The sequence below is a fragment of the Apodemus sylvaticus genome, chromosome 12, assembly GCF_947179515.1.
Source record: "Apodemus sylvaticus chromosome 12, mApoSyl1.1, whole genome shotgun sequence".
In the NCBI taxonomy this organism is placed as follows: domain Eukaryota; kingdom Metazoa; phylum Chordata; class Mammalia; order Rodentia; family Muridae; genus Apodemus; species Apodemus sylvaticus.
In genome coordinates, this window is record NC_067483.1 from 34916795 (window position 1) to 34937133 (window position 20339).

Below are 20339 nucleotides of genomic sequence, written 5' to 3' on the forward strand. Positions count from 1 at the left end.
GAAATACAATTATTTGCATTATCATAACCAATTGTATTAAGTAATGTAAATTCTTATTAAAAGAAAAAGTAGTTTACTTAGAGAAAAAAAGAAAAACTAGAAACTGGAGAATTGCAGATAAATGTTCCCTTTTCTGAACTGATTTTATGTCTATTACTTTAAGGCTATAGAAACCTAAATGAATACACAGAAGGAAAAAAGATTCTTTTATTGTCTTCCTTCCTTTTTTCTGAGACAGGATCTCATCAAGTGAGGCTACTGCATTATTTTCCTAACAGCTACTAAACAATATTGTTTTTGAAAAGGGGTTCTCTGCATTTCCCTGAGAACTCACTCTAGATTAGGATGGCCGTGAACTCAGAGGTCCATGTGCCTCTGCCTCCCGAGTGGGGAAAATTAAAGGTGTGTGCTACCACATCTGTCTGGCATTTTAATTATTTTTCCAACTGTAGCAAAATACAATATTTAATTTTTTAAATCTATAATGAACTGCTACTCTTGCTTTTTACTTTTCTGTAATGTATGTATATCATATGCATACCCTGTAGAGGAGGAGGTCAGAAGGCACTGGGTTTCCTGAAACTGGAGTTACATGCAGGTGGCTCAAAGCTACTGTGTCCATGCTGGGAACTGAATCTGGGTCCTCTCAAGAGTAACAAGTGTTCTCAACCACCAAACCATAGTCTTTAAAAATGTTTATTGACTTAGTGTATGACTCTCCTGTGGGGAGGACAGCTTGTGAATGCTGGTTCTCCCCTCCTCTCCTTGTACTGTGCCCTGGGTGCTGATCTCACATTGTTAGGCTTGGTGGCTGTGGCAAGCCTCTTTGCTCATTGAATCATCACACACTGGCCCTGAAATGATTTTTCCCCTTTGAAAAAAAGCTCTCTTATGTAGCTCTGGCTAACTTGGAACTCGCAAAGATCTACCTGCCTCTGGCTCCAGAATGCTGGGATGAAAGGTGTTTTGCCACGAGACCAGCTAGAATGCTATTTGTAATACATCGTTTACGTGATTCGTTAGCACTTCTAAAAGGGTAATGATCATGACAAGATTTTCATGCAAGAAGGACATCAATGTAGTATTTAGTGATTTTTACAGTGTATTTTATATAAAACCAAATTGCAGTACCAGTTTTGCAGTAAAGGAAACTTATGTAATAAAAATATCTTTGGTCTAGTAGGAATTGTGCTGTTTGCTACTGCATTATTTATTTCCCCATAATTATCACAAAATGACTCTTGAAGGAAGAATATGGAACACTGTAGGCCGTGGTATTATTGACCTTGAAATGGAACTAAACCTTAAGTGACTCTTGAGATTATTCAGTTAAAAATTAACATAAGCAACATCTAGGAAGAGTAATTAAATTTTTTTTTAATTATAGGGAACATTATGAAGCATACCTGAAATAATTTTAGGAGTTTGGATTTCCACAAAACCTTTGTTAATTAAAGTTTCTCGGAAGAGATGGCAGATGCCGGATTGGAGACGGAAGATGGCCTGACTAGTTGATGTCTGTAAGAGAGATTCAAAATCTACTTAAATCAACCTGGCCCACCAAGCACTCACTAAGAGCAAATCCAACTATTTCTGTTCTCAACAATTTTTAAGTCCAACAGTTCTGGAGAGGATGGAACACACAACACCCCGAACCAGAAGGTGATGAGACACATGCAATCTAATGACTACATATGACCACACTGAGCCATTCTGATTAGAGATGCTTCCTGAGCGGATGGTCTAATTTGTCAGAATTCCATTTGAAAAAATATTCAACTATTGATGAAACAGCTTGCTTGTAGAACCTCTTGGGGACTGTTTTTTAGAGGCAATCCATTAAATGAGATGTATCAATATTTACACAGCATACAAATACTCTCCTAAGTAAGAATTGAGCATGGGGCAACAAATTACCAAAGACAACATGAATATTTATCTTAATTGTAACAAATTATATGCTAACTGTAGATAGCAATGGCCTACAATGGCACATAAAAAAAACAGCAGCAGCCCTTTAAGAGCTAGCTACTGTCACCTTTCCTATTTTCTTTCATTTTTCCTCTTTACCTCCTCAGTTACTCTGGCTTCCTTTGTTTACTTGTAGTCTCAATCAGGATTGATAGTGGCCAGAGCTCTCTCTTAATTATCTGTGCTCCAGTTAAAAGAAGTGGCTTCTTAGCATTAAGTCTTGCCTAATACATTAAAGAAAAAAACCAAACCAAACCAAACCTTTATAACCAGGTAGGTGTTTGGTAAAATACTTGACCTCAAACCACACCAGGGCAGTCATGAGTTGGTACCGAGGCATTTCAATGAACTGTTCTATGGGCAGAGCTCACTCCTGCTCGGGCACACACAGCACTCTGATGAGACACACTTTAGTGTCTGATGCAGACACTAAAGACCAGGCAGCCTCTTTGCACCTCCTTTATAGGAAAGGAGAAGATCCAGGCTTATTTTTTCTTGTATGTTTGTTTTTCAAGACAGGATTTCTCTGTGTAGTCCTGGCCATCCTAGAACTTGCTCTGTAGACTAGCTGACCTTGAACTTGATTCTTTGCCTCTTGAGTGCTGGGATAAAAGGCTTGTGCCGTCACCACCACTCAGTTGGGGGGCTTATTTTTTACATTTTATTCTGTACATATGTATCTGCAAGGTCAAAGGATAACTTAGAGAAGTTGGCTTTCTTTTTTTACCACATGGGAACTTGGCATGGATTATCAGGCTTAGTTACAAGTGCCTTTATACTTTGAACCATCTTGCTATCTCAAAACAGGGCACACTTAAGCAATGTTACTTTATAATTCGAATTCAAAGATACAAATCAATGATTTATCACAAAAATAAATATTCTAAAAGCCTCTATAATCTATTTAATTGTTCACTTTGAAGACATTTAAACTGGAGAGGATATGTGACTCTACTTATTTACTTGTTCATTTACTTATTCATTCATTTATTTTTTGTATGAAGTGACTTAAAGAAACACTAGTTCACCGAATCACCACAAACTGTGTACTCTTCTGTTTCTAAAACCTAGTAACCTATACATCAAAGAGGTATGTCATTATATTGCTACACATATGGAGACACAATTCACTTTAGTGACACGTACTCTGTAAGGGTCACTAGTATACTTCATAGCTATTTCTTTCTTTTAGCAAGCATAACTAAACTTAGTATTTTTAAAAAACAAGACCAAAAAGCAAAAATAAATATGCCCTATCACATAGTAAACCTCTATTTTTGATTTCCTGATTGTATCATTTCAATAAATCTGTCAATGTGTGTGGAAAATGGACTGTATTATATAAGAATAAACACCTCTCTGTCCCATTAGGTTCCTCAAAGTACTTGCTGGCTCCTAGAAAAACAGGTACCTAGTTTACTAAAAAGAAGGAGGCTGGAGAGTAAGAACAAGAAAAGAAGAAGAAGAAAGAAACCATTGCATCTCTTCATGTTTAAGAGGACAAGAGGTCAACGGGGAGAATCTGAAGTGTTGAGTGTCAAACAAGCCCAAGTTTCCAATGACACTGTTAATGGTACTGAGTGTTTCACCATTCTCACAATAAATTATTTTCAGTTTCTGGCTTAAAACAAAACAAAACAAACAAACAAAACCTCAATTGCTACCTCAACTGAACTCACTGTAGTTTTTGCTTCTTTCCAGTTAATAGTTTTGAAACTAGTTTATAGACTTGTGAAGCTGGACTGAGGAGCAAGAGATATCTGGTGAATATTCCTCAGTTGCAAATCTGAAATGCTCTACAATCTGAAACTTTCTCAACATTGATCTGGTGCTACAAGTAGAAAAACCCACACCAAGACTATGTTTAATGCAGAAGATTAATTTAAAATATTGCATATAAAATTACCTTCAGACTAGGCAGGAGGAGCTGACAGGTTTTGGCAGGAGAGAAAGATCAATGGAGGAGGTGGAGGAGGAGGCCTGGATGAAACTGCAAGTTCTATGGGATAACTTAGATGGGAATAGAGTATATATAGTAAAGATGGGAACACACTACATGGGAGATCTGCCCAATCCAGGCATCTAGCTTGTCTGAATACTGATTGAGTTGTGATTTCTTTTACTGGGTAATTGGGTTGGAAAACTACCGCAACAATGTAGAGCTTATAATCACATACAAGTAACCTCTGTGATTAAAAAAAAAAAAAAAAAAACCAAAAAAACCAAAACCCTGGAATCACTGCAAAGCTGCAATTATATTAGCATAATAAGGGGACTTCATCAGAGCTCAGGTTAGATCCCAGCCAAGACTCTAGCACACAAGCACTGTAGTATTCAATAAAGGTCCTGCAGACTGAGAATGGGTGAGTTTGCAACACAGCAGTGTCAGGCATCCCTACGACGCCAATTCTAGCATACATCCAGAACACTACCTCAGACCATCCGAAACTATTTTTAAAATGCTATAGACTATGGCAGCCACCCACCTATGGTTCTTATAGCACTCGCAATGTTCTCTCTGATGCTCACATAAATCAGCATTACTTCAACTTGTTTCTGCCTCTACTCATTTCTATCATGGTGGGTTTCACTTATATTACCATTATTTCCTTTAAATCACACCTTAAATGGTGCATCCTTAGCAATATCATCTATGAATACATGAATTTAATTTGCAAGTTAAATCACATTAGCTATTAAAATATAAAGTACGCATCTGTTTAACACCAAGAAACCATTGTATATTTCAAGAAAAATATTGCAAAACTGAAATATAAATTCCAATATGCTGGTATGCAAACTATATTGTCAAGAAAATCTTTTGTATTAAAAGCCAGGCAGTGGTGGTACATGTCTTTAATCCCAGCACTTGGAAGGCAGAGGCAGGAGGATTTCTGAGTTCAAGGCCAGCCTGATCTACAGAGTGAGTTCCAGGACAGCCAGGGCTACACAGAGAAACCCTGTCTCAACAAAACAAAACAAAACAAAACAAAACAAAACAAAACAGTGTAAAAATTCTTTAGAAATACAGATTTTTTTTTTTATTCTTTGCTTGAAAGAGCAGACAGACCTTTATTACGAACTGTCTATTTGTTGAATAAGTGTTTTAGACTCTTAGAAAGGAATGCATTGGTCTGGAGAGAGACTCAGCAGTTAAGAGCACTGACTGCTCTTCTAGAGGTCCTGATTTCAATTCCCAGCAACCACATAAGTGGCTCAGAGTCATCAGTAATGAGGTCTGATGCCCTCTTCTGGTGTGTCTGAAGGCAGCTACAGTGTACTCATATACATAAGATAAATACTTTTTTTTAAAAAGGGGGAATACATTTTAAATATTTTTAGTATATGTTTTTAGATTTTATAAATAAATTTTTAGATTTATTTTATGTATTTAAGTGTTTTGTCTGAATGTATATGTATGTGCACCATGTGTATGCCCAGTGTCCTCAGAGGTCAGAAGAGGCCATTATTAGATCCTCTGAAACTGGAGTTGCAAACACTTGTAAGCTTCCATGACAGTGCTTGGAAACAAACTTTGGCCCTTGGCAAGAGGAGCAAGTCTTCTTAACTGCTGAGCCATTTCTCCAGCCCTGTCCCTCTTAAAAATGATATTTATTTACTAATATTTGTTTTAACTAAAAATGCATGTGTATGATGCCTGCATGTATGCCACGTGGTTTCAGTGCCCAGGGAAGTCTACAGGAGCATATCAGAGCCCCTGGAATGGGAGTTAAGAGTCAGTTACAAGCTGTCTTGTGGGAGCTAGAAACTACAGGGCAACAACAATGTAACCACTTAGCCATCTCTGGCTCTTGCCTAAAACAAAACAAGGTAGCACTTCTGTGTGTGGGAAAGCAGGCGCCTGCCGAGATGCATGTGGCAGTCAGAGGATAACATTCAAGAGCTGATTGTCTCCTTTTATCTGGTGGGTTCCTGGGACTAATCTCAGGTTACAGTGCTTGGTGGCAGGTACCTACATGGATGAACTGTCTTGATAGCTCCAAGAATGTTACCGTGTTAAAGCCACGTCTATCCTCAGGGGAGGAGTCTGAGGCAAGCCGCGTTTTCCATAGGCCACCCACCCAGCTCCTTCCTATTCTGGATCCCCTCCGAGGGCGGCAGGCTATGGGAGCCTCTGTGGAAGGGGGACTTAATCAGAGTCTCTCTGTGATCTCTCCTTATTCTCAGGTACAGATAAAAGTCGCCAACATAGTCAACACTTATTATTTCCTCTTGGGGATTCATTCTGTAAATCTAGAAATAAATTACTTTAGTTAGTGTAACATTACAATTTACTTCAAAACCTTTTCCTTTTTTCTGCATGTTGACCTAACATCCCATTCATGTAAATGGGAGCCCCAAAGGAGACCAGATCTCCTGGCACTGGAGTTACAGGGCTGTTACAGTTGTGACCAGCCTTGTAGGTACTGGGAACTGAACCCAAGTCCTCTGGAAGAACAGCCAGAGCTCTAATCCACTGTGCCATCGCTCTAGTCCACAATTTATTTGTTGTTTTAATTGACCCCCATGCACTAAACCGTTTATTACCGACCTCAAGAACTCTTAGGTATTTTAGGAGATTAGACTGTTGTATGAGGTATTAGTGCAGTCCTACCTCCCTGGGGTTGTCGGGTTATCATACAAGTTGAACTATTTAAAAAAAAAAGCATATGGGGCTGGTGAGATGGCTCAGCAGTTAAGAGCACTGACTGGTTTTCTAGAGGTTATCAGTTCAAATTCCAGCAGCCATATGATGGCTCACAACCATCTGTAATGAGAAACAAACAACAACAACAACAACAAAATACAAAAAAACCAACAACAACAAAAACCCAAAATCTATGGGCCCTACGCAGCATGTTCTGAGGACCTAGATTCAATTCCCAGTACAACCAGATATAAAATTTGAGAAGTAAAAGCAAGAGGATCAGAAATTCAGGCCATCCCCAACTATACAAAGTTCAAGATCAACTTGGAATGCACGAGGCCCTGTCTCAAGAAAGTACATACATACAAACATACATACATACGTATGTACATACAGATGGCTCAGCCAGAAGAGATGCTAGCTGCTAATCCTGATGGCTTGAGTTTGATCCTTGGAAACTACACGGTGTAAGGCGAGAACCAACTCCCACAAGCTGTGCTCTGACTTTCACATGTACTCCACGGCATGTCTCCCTTCCACAAAATATGTAAGATGGCTCAGGCAAGTGCTAAGGACAAGGGCTGGGCTCACTAGTGCATAGAAAGGCAAATGGAGGTGGAGTGTGCTTATAATCACAGCACTGTGGAGCTAGAGAGAGGAGCAAGCTGGTTCGGGAGACCAGTCTCAAACAGTGAACTCTGTGTTCAGGAGTGGTCCAGAAGAACTTGGACAACTACCTCACCCAACACACAGATGCACAAAAGGCACTCACTCACTCACTCACTCACTCACTCACTCACTCACACACACTCACACACACACACACACACACACACACACACACACACACACACACACACACACACACACCTTTGCATATGTACCTCCATATAGGGAAATATGCATATATGTACATGCCTATCACAGACACATGAAAAAAAGGTGTTTATAAGGATCAGACAAACAACATGACTGAAATAAAGGCAAAATACTCCCTGGCGGTATAGGACAACAAAAAAGGCACATATTCTACTTAGTATTTTAGCCAACATGGGCCCAGGACTGCAAGGATCTCTAACTTTTCAAGAAAAATCATTTGGATGTTAGTATGAAAACCTTCTCATCCCCTTCTTTTCCTTCCACAGACCATAATACTTTGTCCAAGATATCCCCCAACTCATTTTTCTATTGTTTTTGAGCTAGGGTCTCATTACTGTAGTGAAGACTGACCTCTAACTGCCTGTGTAATCTAAGTACACTTTGATTTTTACTGCCTCAGCTTCTTGAATGTTGGGATCACTGGTACACACACAGTCAAGCCTGGTCAGATCCTGGGATCACGTGATCTTTCTATCTCAGCCTACCAAACACCTGGGATCACAGGCCTGTGGCACTGTACTCAGCAAAACTCCCATGATTCACTGGTGGCAATGCATTTGAATTAAAATACCCACACCACTAGCATAATTTTTCTGGGCTAACCTGTACATAAGTCAGTAACAATGTTCAACAAATAGTATGAGCAAACACAGTCTATCTAACTCGTATGGCCAAAATACATGAAAAGAACCTAAGCTTTCTACGCAGTATCAGGAGGTTATTTTTTTCAACATTAATTAAAATGGAGATTAATTAAAAAAAAAAAAAGAAGAAACAGTAAGTGTACTAAGGGGACACTCACAACTTCAGAAGAATCAAAGTTGGAAAGAACTTGGGGAACAAAGAACCTGAGCATGAGATAGACTACTAGGAGGAAGATGTGGTCAAACATGAAGAAAGAAAGATGACAAACCAATGGTGAAACCACTGAACTCTTTCACTTGCAACCAAACCAAAAAGGAAATAGAAACCCCATGAGATGGCAGTGTAGATCCCAACGGACTTACTTGCTTCTTCATAACAGCACCTGTCCTACCTGACTGCAATAAACTGTAAGCAATTTCTTTCACATCTTGTAGTGGTTTAATGGTTGCATTTCTACTTGCTGACTAACCTGTGTAAAACACACATCACATGGAAGCCACCCAAACACTGGTTTTTAGATTCATCTGTTGTTTTCAAACAAAGCAAGTCAGCATCCTGCAAACCAGTTAAGACTCACCTGCTCCTGTTACTGGCATCTCTTTCTGTAGGAAGGGTCAGTCAGAGAAGTACACTATATCTTGCATCATGATACTTACACATAGGCAAGTGGCAATTTCAAGGTTGGCATAATCATATCAACAAACAAATGAGGCCTACCCTGAGGTCAATGACTCTGTTGTCTAATCTTGTATCCTGGTTAACTGTAGCTCTTCCATCCTTAAAAAAAAAAAAGAGGGATGGGAGAGAATAAGAAAACAGGATTTTACCAGTATTTTTTGTTTTTGCTTTTTAGATTTGGTTTTTTCGAGACAGGGTTTCTCTGTATAGCTCTGGCTGTCCTGGAACTCACTCTGTAGACCAGGCCGACCCCGAACTCAGAAATCTGCCTGCCTCTGCCTCCCAGAGCGCTGGGATTACAGGCGTGTGCCACCACCGCCCAGCTATCAGTATTTTGAAGTACACAAGCACACATACACCCCATTCTAAGAAGCGATGTTTCCTTTTAGTGAGAAAAGCATACGTTAACATTGCTCACAGAAATCAAGAAGCCAAGATAATGAACAGAATAAAAAGAAGGCCAGGGAGAAGTTGGAGTTAGAAGGCAGCAATTATGCTGGGGATGGTATGGAATGCCTCTAATGCTAGCACTTGGGAAGCAGAGGCAGGTGCATCTCTGTGAGTCTGAGGCTAGCCAGAACTCATAGTGAGACTGTCTCAACCCACCCCCTCAACAAAAGAGAAAATGGAGTGAAGGGGAGGGAGACTTAGACTAGATGTCTCAGTGGGTAAGCATGTCATAAAGGATTAGTACTGTACTTCGAATCCCAATTATCCCTGGCGGTAATACATGAACTAGCTAGACTAGCTTAATCAGTGAGCTCTAGGTTCAAAATGAGATACCCTGTCTCAATATCAATGGTGAAGAGTGGTTAAGGAAGACAGAGAGCCACTATCATATCTGGCATCCAATATGCACATATGTCCCCACATACATGGGTACATGCGGTGGTGGCACATGCCTTTAATTCCAGCACTTGGGAGGCAGAGGCAGGTGGATTTCTGAGTTTGAGGCCAGCCTGGTCTACAGAGTGAGTTCCAGGACAGCCACAGCTATACAGAGAAACCCTGTCTCAAAAAACCAGAAAGAACTCCGTAAAAGCTGTATGACTGGTAACTCCTCAACACTATGAATTCAAGAACAATATGAGAACCTAGATGTATGCAGTCAGATATTTACACACTTTGTCTATATTTAACATGAAGCCACACTTGTAACAGGAAAGATTTGTTTAGGAAAATATAAAATATGTTTAGGTCACTTTTACTTTTTATTTAAAATATATTCAAGCATGCAATACTTTACTGACAAACACATCAATAAAACAAAAGCTTATGGTTTTATCTTTTATATTTTTAAGAAAATAAAAAAGGACTTTTTTCCTTTTGGATCTGGGATTCCTACCTGCTAGATTAAACCTCTATCACTGAGCTGTAGCCTAGCTGTCAAACAGATCAGGACACCAAAACATTCTAGAGATATGCTAGTGTAAGAGCAATGTAATTGAACCCGGGCCTCTTGAATACTAGATTAACCTCTCTGGCTGAGCTACACCCCCAGCTCCTGCACAGTGTAAGAACAGAACTCAAATCAACTTCCAGGTACACTTACTACAGTCAGTGTCACAGCCTATCCAGAGCAAGCACACAGTGTGATACAAACTCTACCTCTTCTCCGTCCACTTCAGGTCGAATGGCATCATCCAGCTGCAAGGGCAGGCGAGGTTCAGCCAAGCTAATCACATAAATCTGAAAGTGAGAAATTGCCAAAAATACTAAGAAGTCACCAAACTTGGTATCTTCTGTTTAAAGACAATCTATGTGAAATGATGTTTGCATACATCTTTAATTGAAACTACTTGGTGAAATAAAAAAAGGTAATATCCATTTAAAAATAGACTGTTTTTATTTTATGCGCATTGGTGTTTTGCCTGCCTGTGTGTCTGAGTGAGGGAGTCATGTTTCCTTGAAACATGAGTTACAGACAGTTGTGAGGTGCCATGTGGGTGCTGGGAATTAAAGCAGGGACCTCCCACATCAGTCATTAATCAACTGCCACTGAGCCGTGTCTCCAGCCCAGATAGCATCCATTTTAGATCTATGTAACAGGGATAATATTGTTGGCTTTATGGATTGTTTGAAGTCAACAAATATTTTATAAACCCTAGGTATACACCAATGTAATAAACGAAAGTTGTGATTAAGGAAATCAATTTCAAAGTTTCAATTAAAATGGAGTCTGCCACAAGAACCAAAGCATTAATGTCAGCGGTACTCAGCCATCCCCGCCCCCATGGCCCGCTGGGCTACGCCCATCTTCCTTTCTTTATTCTTTGTCTCCTTTAACTGTCTCCTCTCATCCAACACCTCATCTCACTTCCTCCTCTTCTGGTCAGGAGCTGCCTCACTGGGGATGTTCTTTTATGCTGTCAAAGTCCCTCAATACTCACCCACACTAATTTCACATTTTAGTGAAAAAAATAGTGAGTTTATGAGTAATGTAGGATTTTCTGAGCACTCTTCAAAACATATTACCTTATCACTTACACCCGGTGAATTACCTTTATTTAGTTAAGTCAGGAAAGGAAGCTATATTCTCTCAATTTGTAGATTACACTTGGCATTCAAGGAAAATTGTCAGAAGGTTTTACTCTAAAGTAGAATTATCTATCATGGTTTCCTACACCCAAGTTTTAGGCTTTCTTTGTTTAACGCAATCTTGACTTTCAAATCCCAAGATGAAGAACCCAAGTGCTGACTTTCATAACCAGTGGAAACCCACCCTCTCCTTCACTGGGTCTGAGTTTACACAGTATTTGGCACAAAATATATGCAAGCAGTAACTGTTGAATATCTAAGAGCGAGGGACAGTCAATTGCTTATGATACAATTTAAATTTGTTGTAAAATACTTTATTAGTATTATTATTAATAATATATAAAATATGTTATTCTGATGAAACTTGTTTCTAAGACTTAAGTATTTATTATTGATACTTCTATAATGCAAGATATGTGCTCTGCCACTGAGGTACCTCCCTCCCAGTAAAAATCAGAAAAATATGTGGGTTTTTTTTTTTTTAAAGTCATTAAGTTTTCCTTGGTAGAGTATACTGAAAACATGTCAGTTGGAAGATAGTGGTGATGTAGCCTTTTTGTCATTATAAATGGATTTCTTTAGTAGACTCAACAAAGAACAAAGTAATGTGTCAGGTCAGCTCAGTAAAAATACAAAATTTCTATATCTCAGAATTCCATGACAATGAACTCGTATTACATTTAACTTCATTTCCAAATCGGTAGGTAGAGATGTCCTGAACTCTCCGAGTAAGCCATTCTTACGCATGCTCCTAAGTACTCTACTCCTTTCTGAAGGAGGGAAGAAACTATCCCTTGCCTTGAAAACTTCTTAAGCATTCATTCATTTATATGGACCTGCACATATATATAATTTATGCTCACATCATAGGACAGAGCACCATTTTTATGAGTTGGCTCTCTCCTTGTATTAAGTGGGTCCCACAGTGTACAATAACTGATTCAGCAATTAACATAAACCTCAGAATTTTATTACATCAATTTGTTGCTGTTGTTGTTTGGTTTGGTTTTTCCATGTAGATCAGGATAGCATCAAACTCACAGATATCTATCTGCCTACCTCTTGCCTCTCAGTTGCTTCGATTAAAAGTGTATACCAATATGCCCAGCTCTAACTATTAAGAACATAAGATCTGACACAAAATGGTCAAAGAATCTCTCAAATCTATATATAATTTTATCTGTGTCTGTCTTATTCTCTTTTCTTACGGGTTAAACGCAGGGCACTATGCGCGCTAAGCTGTACCTCCCGCCCTCACAATTATATGGCACGATGAGTTACCTTCTGGACGTGCAACTCAACATCCTGCTGTGTACAGCTTCCAATTTTCTGATTTACTTTCCTCACAACACCTTCAATGTCAACAATACTTTCTTTGTTGATGCTGTCAAGAGAAAAAAATCCTCAACATTAATAATCTCATTAGAGGTGTCAGAATTCATTTGGTATTTAAGAGCAGAATATATCAAGCCATTCTTTAATACAGGAGACTGTTTCAATAAAGCCAGCCTCTTTGATTTACTGAAAACAAGCTATTACGCAGTATACTTTGTGAGACTTTTTAAAGACATGACTTTTTAAAAAGATGCCACAGTTTAGTAACCATTTATAAGACACCTGAGAACATAAAAAGCAATAGGACAAAGTGAACTGTGAGATGTAGTAAAGTCTCTGAATTATTAAAAAACCCTTTCTTATACTTGAGATTCACTAAGATCAGCATTTCCTATAATAAGAAGCACTGGCGTCAATAAATGCAATTACTGTTATGCAATGGAATTAAATAATAGAAGAAGGACAACCAAAAAGCAATCCAAGTACCCAGAGTAATAGGGCGCTGCTCTGTAATCACAGTTTCAGCCTAAGGTTTCTTTTTGCGCACTTGCCCCAGGAGTGTGACTGAAAACCTGGACATGGACTCACACTTAAGGAATGTTTGTGTGACACCTGTATTTGGTGAAAAATATAAGATAAGAGTGTTCACGGAAAAGTTCCTTTTATTCTGATACAGAATTGCACCTTCAGTAGCTGTGATGTTTCTAGAACCCTAGAAAGCACACACTGTTACCTTTCCTGAACACCACAGGAATCTACAAAGGTTGGAAAGCCTAGGCTGTACTGCCTAGGATTCTGTCACCAACTACCTTTAAAAAAAGAACTAACAGGCCGGCAGTGGTGGGGAGGCAGAAGCATGCAGATCTCTGAGTTGGACGTCAGCCTGGCCTCAGAAAAGTAAAGCTAGGGCTATATAGAAACCCTGTCTCAAAAAAAAAAAAAAAAAAAAAAAAAAAAAGAATTAACAGTACTCATAGCCTTTCTCTCTTGAGTATCCTGTACCACAACCACATTGAATTCCTAACTAAAGAAAAATCATAATTTGTAGTTAAAGAGCAGGTGGCACCTGTAACCCGGAAGGATCAGGTTTACTGATCCATTTACTATGAAGAGTATTTCTCAACCCCTGCACTATAGTGTTGGTCTATTTTCTAACAGCTGCCTCTCTGCACACATGAGCACACCGATGCCTGAAGAGACATTCAGGACTTGTTTTACATGTCTCCAGAAGGAAAGGGTTTTCTTCACTTGTCAATATAATATACTGGGAACCAACTCCAACTCTAGCACCAATCATCCTGTTGTCCATAAGCCCACGGCTCTTTGGTTTACACCCTCTGACTCCCATGTAGAGCTCTTTGATAATCCTCTCAATATTCTGTTGGCAGGGAGCCTTTTTCAAAGTCACTTAAGTTAAACATGCTCCCCAGCCTCCTTTGAGACAGGGTTTCATTATGTAGACCTGGCTGGCCTAGAGGTTAACATGTAGCCATGGTTGCCCTCAAACTCAAGAGCTCTTCCAGTCTCCTGAGTGCTGGAATTAAAGGTGTGTGGCACCATGCCCAGTAACACTGCTTAAAAAAACACACACTGACTTAATTTTTTGTGTGTGTGTCTGTGTGTAAACCACTAGGAAGCCCTGAGTGACTGAAGTCCTGAGTGAATGTGTGTTTGCTGACATGAACACAGCATGTCAAGGACCCCCAAACCTCAGACTCACGGAAAAATGGCAGTTTTCCTCTGGACCATGTGCAGATGCTGACGGTGTGCAGAAAATGTTCTCCACGGCTTACTCCCCACTAGACCTTTACTGCCTCAAGACTGCTCCCTAACAGAGACTACTCCTCTCTCCTTAATCTAGCCGTATACTATAAAATTTGCTTCCTTGATTAAATTGCATACAATAACCTGCCTTTCAGGTTTACCTCTATAAAATAAACATGTTGAACTAGCAGGGTGCTGAGATCAGATGACAACTTGGGTAAATCAGTTCTTTCCTCTGATCATGTGGGCACAAGGGATCAACCTTGTCAGGTTTGGCACCAAGCACCTCTCCTTGCCAGACTACTTTGCTGGCCCAATCTGTCCACTTTTTGTACTTATGATTCATGTGTGTATGATGAGTGTTTTGCTTGTATGTAGAGCCAAGTACTCTTATCTACTGAGAAATCTAGTTTCACACTAGTTTCCTTCCAGAAAAATACTGAAACGTGAGTGTGATGGTTTGTATATGCTTGGGCTAGGGAGTGGCACTATTAGGAGGTGTGGCCTTGTTGGAGTAGGTGTGTCACTGTGGGGATGTGGGCTTTAAGACCCTCACCCTAGCTGCCCGGGAGTCTGTATTCTGCTAGCAGCCTTCAGATGAAGATGAAGCCTCAGCTCCTCCTGCACCATGCCTGCCTGGATGCTGCCATGCTCCTGCCTTGATAACCATAGACTGAACCTCTGAACCCATAAGCCAGCCCCAATTAAATGTCCTTTATAAGACTTGCTTTGGTCATGGTGTCTGTTCACAGCATTAAAACCCTAAGACAGTGAACAAAGATCCTCTGCTTAGGACTGGTTGGAGATTTCCTTATTGGTACTAGCTGTTTCAAACCTGTTTCAAAATGGGATGAGGTGCCCATTTAACATATCAAAGGGGACCTGGAGGCCAGGCTCTCCTGTATTCTTCAGTCTCTACCTATTACAAGACCATCCTGGCTGGCATACCCCATCTCCTACCCTGAACTCTTCAGCCCAGGAGGTTAGACTGCTCTTCCCTATGTAATCCAACGTTTTGGTTACTGGTCCTCTCTGTACCTTTGGGCATCTTGGCTGCTGCACCAGCTCCCCAGCCCTACCCCCAGTACAACTCAGTCTGGTCATGTCCATTCTGTACTATCCCAGATGTCTCTGCCTCTGGATATGCTCTCCCATGTATCTATAAACTTTTTCTTTCACCACACCTAGGAATAGTCAGTGAGGTTCTGTTTTCCTTTTTTTTTTTTCATTCACAGATGTTCTTTAAATTTTGGATAATGCATTTAATATTTTTATATATCTAAAGTTATGACTTTACCTATACCTATTTGCAGAAATGAGTGAATTCACAAGAAAAAAACAAACAAGAAAATTAATTTATAACAAAGGACTTTCTAGTAGAACCTGTAAGAAGCTGAGAGTTTTCTGTGTATTTGTGTGTGCAGATGCACACACATGCACACTTAAAACATTATACATTTGTCAACACAGTGACAAAACTACCTGCTAATCTAATTGAGGCTGGGTGGTTTTTTGAAACAGTTTCACAAAGCCCAGTCTGGCTTTTAATTCATTATGTAGCCTAGGCTTTCTTTGAATGCCTTACCTCCATCTGAGAGTCCAGATGTGTATGTACCACTATACCCAACCCCAGTGTAACCATATGATTTTTTTACATGTATAAAGACTGTTAGTGTATATGATACAGTTTGCCAGCTGAAAGACACTTTACTAGGTAGCACAGAAGTCTATGTCTGAAAACAAACATGCCACACTATATTTGCATTTTGAAAATGAATTGTATCTACCAGGTAACTAGAAAGCTTGAGTTTCACAGACGATGTATAGTGCAAAATAACCCGCGGTAGAAAGCAAAGAAACTCCCAGGAGCTGATTTAGTACAGGAGAAATGAATGAAGTAAATTAAACACATTTCTTCAAATCTAGGTCAGCTGTTTTTATTATTAATGCCTGAAACTCACCATCACTGCATCGTATTCCATGCCTCTCATTTTCAACCATTCTTTTGACTCTCCATATAATTAATCATTCAGTAAATAAGATAAATTAGTACACTCTTGATATCACCATGTTCTTAAAGAAAAGGCAAAACAGATTTCATGCCACCCATTAGGAAATGCCAATCACAACTTAAAATTTTAGTTATAACCAACAGTTTCCATAGGATAAAATTGCAAAAAGGATCATTTTTTTTATATTTTATAAAAGCCTTCTATAATGAGTTTGGCTTTGTTTTGGAGGTTGTTCTTAATCTATGCTGGCCTTGAGCTCACTGTCCTCAGTTTCCTGAGTGCTAGGATTGCAGGTGTGTACCATCATCTTAGTTTACTTATCAATTTTCAGAGGGTCAATTTATTAAAACTTAACCCCGACCTAGTTAGGTTTCTATTGCTGATAAACATGATGGTAAAAAACAACTCCGGCAGAAATAAAAATTTCATGTTTTAGCTGTAGTCTACCAAGAAGGGACTCAGGGTAGAAACTCAAGGCAAGAGCCTGGAGGCATGAACTGAAGCAGAGACCATGGAGGAGTGCTGCTTACTGGCTTGCTCAGCCTGCTTTCTTATAGAATCTAGGACCACCTGCCCAGGGGCAGCACAGATCACCATGGGATATTCGCCCGCCCCCCAACGCATCAATCATTAATCAAATAAAAGCCCCAAAGCCATTCTGGTGAGGGCATTATCTCAGCTGAGGTTCCCTCTTCTCAAATGATCCCTGCAGAAGTCTCTGTGACCACCACAGCTGGCAGAGTAACAGTGCATGGGAGGCAAGGAGCCCATGTTGGTTCAAACTCCAAACCTCAGGAATCTGACATCAAGTAGTTTATTTTAGACATATTTTGTTAAGATTCCTGGTGATGATTAACTTAATCTTGTATGCACAACAATAAAGCGTAAGTTGTGACTACATTGAAACTCATTGTAAAATACATGTGACATCTTCCATAAAGATGGGTTCTATAGATTGACAAGCTCAGGAGTGGGTCTGGGGAGTGCCTGGTGTGGTCTCAGCCACACGGCGGACAGCACCAAGGGAGCCAGGCTAGTCACCATGTCCACTCCCAGCCTTCTGGGCAGAAACCAGGTTACACATCCCTCCCTTTGAAGGGACATCCCTTGCTCCCCTAGTGGTCATCTGTGAACACAAGGATCTTGATAACCCTACCCCCATCCCCACCAGATGCTAGCTTGTGCTAACACACAAAAAACAAAAAACAGTACAACTGACTCCTTGTCAACTTGATACACAAACGTATCACTATTAAACCATAATCTTTCTTTGTCTCCAGATCTCATGTTAATATTAATATCATAATACAAAACATAAATAACTTTAACTGTCTCAGTCTTTAAAAAATTCCCCTCATGGGGCTGAAGAGATGGTTCAGTGGTTGAGAGCACCTGGCTGTTCTTCCAGTAGACACTGAGTTAGATTTGTAGCACCCATATGCTAACTCACAAATGCTTGTACCTCCAGTCCAAGGGGACCTGACACCTTCCTCTGGCTTCTGCAGGCACCAGGAACACAAGTAGTGCACAAAGATATATGCAGATAGACCATTCATACACTTAAATTTTTAAAAAATCCAGTTAATTAGGCACAGTGAATTGAAATTAGTCATAATACAACTGCCAGTGAATGAGAACACAAGGCTGTCAGCATCAGCCCCTTCTCATGACAGATCTTCAGCACATCAAATGCCATAGATGACATGACTGTCTGAGACACGAGACTAACAGGTCTCGTGCTTACCCCAAAGCAAACATTAGGAAGATCAAATACTTACTAATCCTCAGATAAATAAAGCAGAAAACTACAAATGGATGAAGGAAGGAAGACAGAGGGACAGGAAAGAAAAAGGAGGAATGGACACAAAGGTGGATTAGTGAATTTTCTTTCCCTCGGTAGGTCATTGTACTCTGGAGATCACTGGGCTAAAAAACCAAACTCATAAATGCCATGAACAGACTCCTACTGGAGTAGATAATCTGAAGGCCATCGCTCCACAGGCATTAGATGGGAAGATGTTAACTAGCACACCACTCTAGTCAAAGGCACGGCAATACTGCATGCACGTGGGGAAGATAGAATCCCGGGGAGGGAAAAACCAGCTCATCTTTCTTGTATTGGTGTTGGGTCCTGAGTCAAGTGCTCACCCTTCCACCCTTTCTTTTTTCCCCTTCCTTCCATTCACCCAGTTTTGTTTTGTCTTTCTGGAGTGTAAGGAATCACCTAGGATAGGTGTTAGCATGCAGCACTCAGGAGGCTGAGGTAGGAGGACTGATGTGAGGGATGTGAGTGGATTAGAGGAATTAGAAGCCATCCCGGGGTAGAACAAGGGACCCTGTAACCTATCTAAAAACATCAACCCAACCCAAACCTCCAGCTTAGACTCTTGCTGACCTGTGAATGACAGAATGCTCTTAGGTTTTAAGCTCAAGGCCAGAATCTGGGCCTTCATCGTTCTGGTTAGTGAGGTATTCTACTTCCTATTGACCCACGGTTCTAGCCCTTAAGTATTCAAAGAAAAAGTTAAGAAAATATGGTTTTGCTGGGCGGTGGTGGTGCACGCCTGTAATCCCAGCGCTCTGGGAGGCAGAGGCAGGTGGATTTCTGAGTACAAGGCCAGCCTGGTCTACACAGTGAGTTCTAGGTCAGCCAGGGCTATACAGAGAAACCCTGTCTGAAAAAAACCAAATCCCCCCGCCCCCCCCCCAAAAAAAAACAAGAAGAAGAAGGAGGAGGAGGAGGAAGAGAAAGAAGAAGAAGAAAAAGAAGAAGAAGAAGAAGAAGAAGAAGAAGAAGAAGAAGAAGAAGAAGAAGAAGAAGAAGAAGAAGAAAAAAAAAATATGGCTTTAAAAATTATTTTTTTGGGTTTAGTAGTTAAGAGACCTTGTTTCTTTTGCAGAGGACCAGGTTCAGTTCCCAGCACCCACCTCTGGTAGCTCACAGTTCAAGGGACCTGCCACACTCTCTGGCCTCCATGGATACCATGCACACATGTTGTGTACTTACAAACACACACACACAAAAATCATACACATAAAATAAAAATAATTTTTAAAATACCACCTTATTTTTTTAATTACAAAAAATACTTATTATCCAGATTCAAATGCTAATACAACTTCATCCTCCGTGGTCACTGGTTTCCTTTTGGCACATAACTCCTCAGTTTTTCTCTCATTTGAAGAGAATATGGAATGCTTTATAAACTTTATATCACCATTTCACTGTATTTTGTTGAATTTATCTGTACTTTTTTTAAATGCTGAAGAACCTTAACACACTTTTATTTTGTAGCTCATAAAAGTCACTGTAATATGCAAATCTCTACAGCATTGCCTGTGCCATTTCCTTCTAAGTTCCAGTTATGTCTAGTGCTTGAGACACACAAACACCATTCCATTTAAACTTTACAAGTGCCCATAAGGTAGGCATTATAATTTAAAGATGTCCTAAGAAGTTAATTAGCTGACCACCACTCAGCTGGCCACAAATAAGTCAAAGGTTATTTGTTACTGACCCAAAAATTAGCACTAAATTTAAACATAAGTGTATCTTCACCACACTTGCAAACAACACACTCTCATTCTTAAGACTCTATGGGCTACAATGTTTCTCTAAAGCTTTTGTTACATTCAAATAATGGGCCATCTGCTAAGTTTCCAATGTTTCCGAATCTTACTACCTTCTTCAGTAGCACTGATAAGAGTTTGATGCTCTAATGTTGCTCAGCAGAATCTTTGCATGAAATAATAAGTCATTAGTTATATTTAAGCTAAGTGATTTAATGCCATAAACTAGCTGGGAATTTCTGACATAAGATTTTAGACTTAATCTTATGTGTGTATGGAGCTCCTAGGGTCAGAGAATA

At 39.8% G+C, this 20339-nt stretch overlaps 1 protein-coding gene across 1 annotated transcript in view; it reads right to left on the minus strand.

The window, feature by feature from the left end:
* Window positions 1-20339, minus strand: part of Dars1 (aspartyl-tRNA synthetase 1) — a 48659-nt gene that overhangs the window by 11004 nt on the left and 17316 nt on the right. The window contains exons 5-8 of the mRNA XM_052200188.1: window positions 12641-12743; window positions 10430-10510; window positions 8861-8920; window positions 1407-1518 (exon numbers count right to left, since the gene is read on the minus strand). Coding sequence (XP_052056148.1) covers window positions 1407-1518; window positions 8861-8920; window positions 10430-10510; window positions 12641-12743 — 356 coding nt within the window. The remainder of the gene's footprint in view (window positions 1-1406; window positions 1519-8860; window positions 8921-10429; window positions 10511-12640; window positions 12744-20339) is intronic.